This window comes from Limulus polyphemus, unplaced genomic scaffold (assembly GCF_000517525.1).
Source record: "Limulus polyphemus unplaced genomic scaffold, Limulus_polyphemus-2.1.2 Scaffold175, whole genome shotgun sequence".
Classification (NCBI taxonomy): Eukaryota; Metazoa; Arthropoda; class Merostomata; order Xiphosura; family Limulidae; genus Limulus; species Limulus polyphemus.
Window position 1 is genome coordinate 558339 of NW_013665785.1, and position 5367 is coordinate 563705.

The 5367-nt window shown below is 31.6% G+C and overlaps 1 protein-coding gene across 1 annotated transcript in view; it reads left to right on the forward strand.

The window, feature by feature from the left end:
* Positions 1-3846, forward strand: part of LOC106478040 (acetylcholine receptor subunit alpha-like) — a 25306-nt gene extending 21460 nt beyond the window's left edge. The window contains exon 6 of the mRNA XM_013938550.2: positions 3128-3846. Within this exon, the coding sequence (XP_013794004.1) occupies positions 3128-3295 (168 nt within the window). The 3' untranslated portion in view covers positions 3296-3846. The remainder of the gene's footprint in view (positions 1-3127) is intronic.
* The last annotated feature ends 1521 nt before the right edge of the window (positions 3847-5367 follow it).

Consider the following 5367-nt stretch of genomic DNA (forward strand, 5'->3'; position numbering starts at 1 on the left):
CCTCCTGAGTCCAAAACTGCAATTATATCTCAAATCGGTCAAGTTTGTACTTCATAAAAAAAAACTCAGAGCCCTTCTATGAGCCGCTATGCCACGGCTAAAAAACTCGGAGTCATTCTATGAACCACCATGCAGGGCTAAAAATATTTAAAAAATTGACTAGATGATAGTCATTGTACGACACTGTCTCCTTAAAAAATAATAAAATTGCATAACGGCACTAAAAGCTAGTCTTACAAAGTGTGATTAAACGATTAGCCATCGTCAAAAAAGATATTTTCTAATTTACCTCATTGTGGTAGATGGCTCATAAAATATTTAATGGCGGGAAAGTTTTGTTCATAACATTTCATTTCCTGTCACACTAGATAGCGAAGAGCAAAGACATAGTGTAACACAAGAAAGCTTAAGGATTGAGTGACCCATCTATTGTTAGAAAGTTTGTATTCTGTTTCTACACGAACTATGCGTAAAATATTCTTGAAAGTGTACAGTCCAAAAAGTAGAGCTTACAAATGTTTAAAAAGAAGGAGCTTTATTTTGTTTCATAGCTACTGTTTTTCTTTCTATTTGAATACACTGTGTAAAACAATGAAGTATTATAGTATAACTTTAAAAGTAGAATCTATAATACTTGTTATAAAGTAAAGAGATCCATCAAACTTGAATCGTAGTTTTCTTCAATAAATTAAACTATCGAATTTCATTTTCGTGACATCGTTAATCGTCTTTGTGGTTATTACGTAAAAGGATTCGTTGAATTCTATAAGTTAAAACAATTAGCCTCTTTGATAATGGCAATAAAAGTACGATCTATCGAACACTATATTTCGTGACCATCTTAATGATATTATCAAGTAAGACGGTATATCGAATTATTATGTTTCAGGACGATATTATCTTCCTTATTAATTATCTTAGAGGATCTTTCACCAAAATCAATATATTGAAATGCTGTTAGCTCCCTTATTCGTTATGTAAAAGAACCTATGGAAGCACATAATCTATGTTTCCTGACGTCAAAAGCTCCATAATTATCGAATACGAGGGTCTACATGATTATATATATATTTTCAACAAATAACATATTTAATATTTAAGCATAAGATTATTTGGATTGTTTATTTTGTGACAGAAATTATACGTTTGTACTCATATGATATAAGAAGTTATTTTCGTGGCAAACTAGCGTCTTGTTCTATAGTTTTAAAATTCTGTATTTTATGGAACGAGCGACTAGAAAGCTTTATTTTCACAAGAGCACTAGTTCTAATTACCAAAAGACAGACAGGCTCTCGCAGTTCTAAAATGCCCCACAGTGTATCGCTGCTAGTCATGAAAATTTCTAGTTTACTTGAGGCATGAAAATAGTTTAGTTTATTTTGTTTTACAGCTTGCCTTCTTTTGTTGATTGACTGTCTAATGTCTTGACTTTCATCGATACTAGTGCAAAGATATTGATTACGTTGATTGACTTCTAGTTACAGATATTCAAATTAACCTAATTAATAAAAATCTTTAAAAAAAATCAATATTAATATTCTTAATCACTTTATAAAACGAAATTAATTAATAGTTTTTTGAATATATACATTACTAATTGTACTGATACTGTTCTAAAATTTAATTATGATAAGTTACACTTCGTGTGCACGTACTCCTTATGAAATATAAATTATAAGTGCTTAAGAAATTTAAATGATGTATGAAATAATATAAGCAACCAAACTCTCAACAAAATATCGAAAAAAAAATCAGATTCTTAGGTTTACCAATCCTCCAATCATAGCTTTAAATATATTGAGGGGATCCACCTTTGTTCTACTTTGATAGATTTTTATTGACTGAAAAGATGGATCATAGAATCGTAAAGGCTTAAGATGAATAACTGGGTTATTTTCTGGATTAAAAACAATTGCCTGTATCTACGCATCTGTTTACATTCACGATGTAAAGATTTATATTTCTGTTATACTGCCAAATTGGGGCTCATACTGTGAATATTTATGTCGTCAGTTTGAGCGCATTTACATTATTGATTCGCCAGTTCTTCTGAATCATGATAAAGGTAATTCAAACAAAATAACAGTAATAATAAAATAATAATAATTAGTTTTAAAAACAAAATAAATAAACAGTATTAAGTTAATTATACTAACCATAAAAATCTGACTTGTAAATGATATAAATAAACTTGGAAACAATTACAATTATATTTACTTAATCCAGTTTTCACCTTAACAGTCGTGGTTCATGAAAAGTGATTATATAAATAGCAACTAGATCACTATTACATCTGTTGTATCCCAGCCAGTCTAATGAGCCCTGGTATTAAATGAAAGGCCTCGTCGGCACTGGATATGGCAGATGTGATATGGTTGAATTATGATAACATATATATTTTTTTGCTTTCAATCATAAGTATTTAAAAATCTTTAGACACCACTATAAATCTGATCCGAACACTTAGATCAAGCAAAACTAACTTAGCATTAAAATAATCGAATCTCTTGAGTTTCTCATCACAAAGCAACACACGCATTTGTTAATATTACATCACAAAGCAACACACGCATTTGTTAATATTACATCACAAAGCAACACACGCATTTGTTAATATTACTTTTATAAAGCACAGGCAATCATAGGGGGGGGGTCATCTCTTTGATTATATCTGGTGATACCCTCCATAAAATTGAAAATAAAAACTATTATTCTCGATCGATTTACCAAGAAACAATTTTCTGAACATATACTGGAGAGTTCACATCCACTAATCTGCATGATTATATCTTAAAACATAAATTACAATGAAGTAGTTCAAGTTTTAGAAAACAGGCAGGGATTAAAAATTAATAAATTTCTTTTCCATACTTTATTTTGATATTAACTAGGAAACATTTGACAGGGATTTATCTTTTTTTAATTTAATCAAATCATAGCAACCAAATAAAGATGCTTTATGTATTTATTGTATTTTCAATTATTTGCGTTATTTACCAAACGAATTTATCCAATTTTTAATACATATCAATCAGTCTGAAACGTAAAAACACCTTTTAAGGCGAAAAGGTGAAACAAATAAATTCTTGAAAATCACATTAATCATTGTACTGGTATGTTTCAGGTTGTGGAAGACTGGAAGTATGTTGCTATGGTCCTTGACCGCCTCTTTCTTTGGATCTTTACAATTGCCTGTGCAGTAGGAACCTGCGGTATAATTTTCCAAGCTCCTTCTCTCTACGACGACACAATTCCTATTGATAATATGTCGAAAATTGGGAGAGAATTATAATTTTCCAAAATCTGTTAGGTTTTTTGTATTGTCTTCTGACCGGTGTCCATTCCAGCAATGATTTTCAGCCCTGTATGGCAGCTACTGGGATGCTATCGTTTTGTAAGTATAGCTTAATAATCACATTTGAAACTGAACACTTTTTCAATCTACTAGAAGCTTTGTAACCCCTTCAATTCCTTTTCGTTTGTTTTGTTCTTTAATTTCTGGAATTGTAAACGAAAACGTTTCCAATAACCTTTAAGAGCTATAATAATATTACTAACTTTTTGCGATACTAACCAGTACAAGAATGCTTGTACATTTTCTCTATAATTCTCTCCCAGTCAATGTTAGTTTTAAAGACTCTTTTTTCAGGATAGCATGTGTCATCTGGTTAAGGGATTTTGTGATGCAAAGCTGTTACTCTTCTGACTTAACTCAAGGTAATTTCTCAGAAATAAAAATGAGACGATCAAATAAAAATGAATTAGATGACAAAGAACAAAACCTGTTCAATTTTTAATGCTCAAGAAATTCCGAAAAGAATAAAAGAAATGTTTTAAAATCCAGTGTACTATTGGTGATATTTGTTTTTTTCTGAAACACTTTCGATGAGCACTAACCTCACCATCTTATTCCTTGCTAAGGCTTAGCATTGTAGAAATGTTATTATATATATATATATATATATATACATGTATATATATATGTTGGTTGGAGTTAACGAGGAAAAAATCCCTCTAACTATTGTAAGTGAGAGTTTAAAAAGAGAAGCGAGAGAATGCAACGATAAAATCACCCTTGTAAACAACAAACATCTTTATTTTACATAGTGCCTATAGTTAATATAGGTACGACCATTAACTCCAGGATATGTTATTTAACTACTCCATTCTTAGTCTGAATCTTTAGTAGTAGCATATCTGTAGCACAAATATTCCTAAAGAAGCTGTAAAATGAAATATTAATTAATTAATAAAATAGATAAGCAGAAGATAGAGACAGAGTATGTATTTACTGTAAAAAATAACTATTTAAATATTGTAATTCTATAAGTATTGTAACGCCTACGAAAGACGGATTGATTACACAGGCCTGCGACAGTTTTATTATCTTGAAATTTTTACTTGTTTTACAGTAATTTCTGTACGTTGAATTCCAAAATGATATCCATTCTTCTCCACCACCTACAGATTTTTCACAAAACGTCGTATGTACTTTTATATAAGTGAATAATTTTCATTGAAATCGGGGTCATAATTTGTTATGCTTAGAATGTTGACCTCCACTGGCTATAGATTTCTCTAGACTAATCGCGACGTGAGAGTCTTATCGTTCGCTCTAGAAACTACGATAAACACACCACTAGTATATAAACGGTTAACAGGCCACATGACGTGTCAGTTGTGGACAGTATTTGTTTGCGCATGCACTTTGACATTATTTTTTCTTTTCAATATTATTTATTCATCGCCATGGCAACAAGAGGTTGTGTAAATGACCCAAACATATTCTGTTATATTTGTGGTAAATTTGTTGTAAGGAAACAAAGTCAAAACATTAGAGAATTCGTCAAAAAAGCATATTAAACCTGTCATGGTGTATCAAGACAAATCATGGGCCCCGCACAAAATTTGCACCATTTGTGTCGAAGGGTTGAGACAATGGACTAAAGGTAAGTCTTTGCCTTTTGGAATTCCAATGGTCTGACGTGAGCCTAGAAACCACTGAAATAACTGTTATTTTTGCTCATATAACGTGCAAGGCTACAACACTCGAAATAAAAAGGAAAATTCTTATCCGAACCTTCAATCTGCCATAAGATCTGTTGCTCATGGACCTGATGTACCTGTACCTACTCCACCGGAGAATCTTGATACAGTTTCATCTGATTTCGAATCTGATGTCAGTATAAATGATGATAGGGGTAGTTTTTAACCTGAAACATCTGGTGAACCACAATTTTTCCTACAAGGTGAACTTAATGATTTGGTGAGAGATTTAGGCCTTCCAAAGGATTCTTCAGAGGTTTGGGGTCCAAACTTCGGGCTAAGAATTTACTTTCTCCAGGGACGTTGTTTTACTGGTAC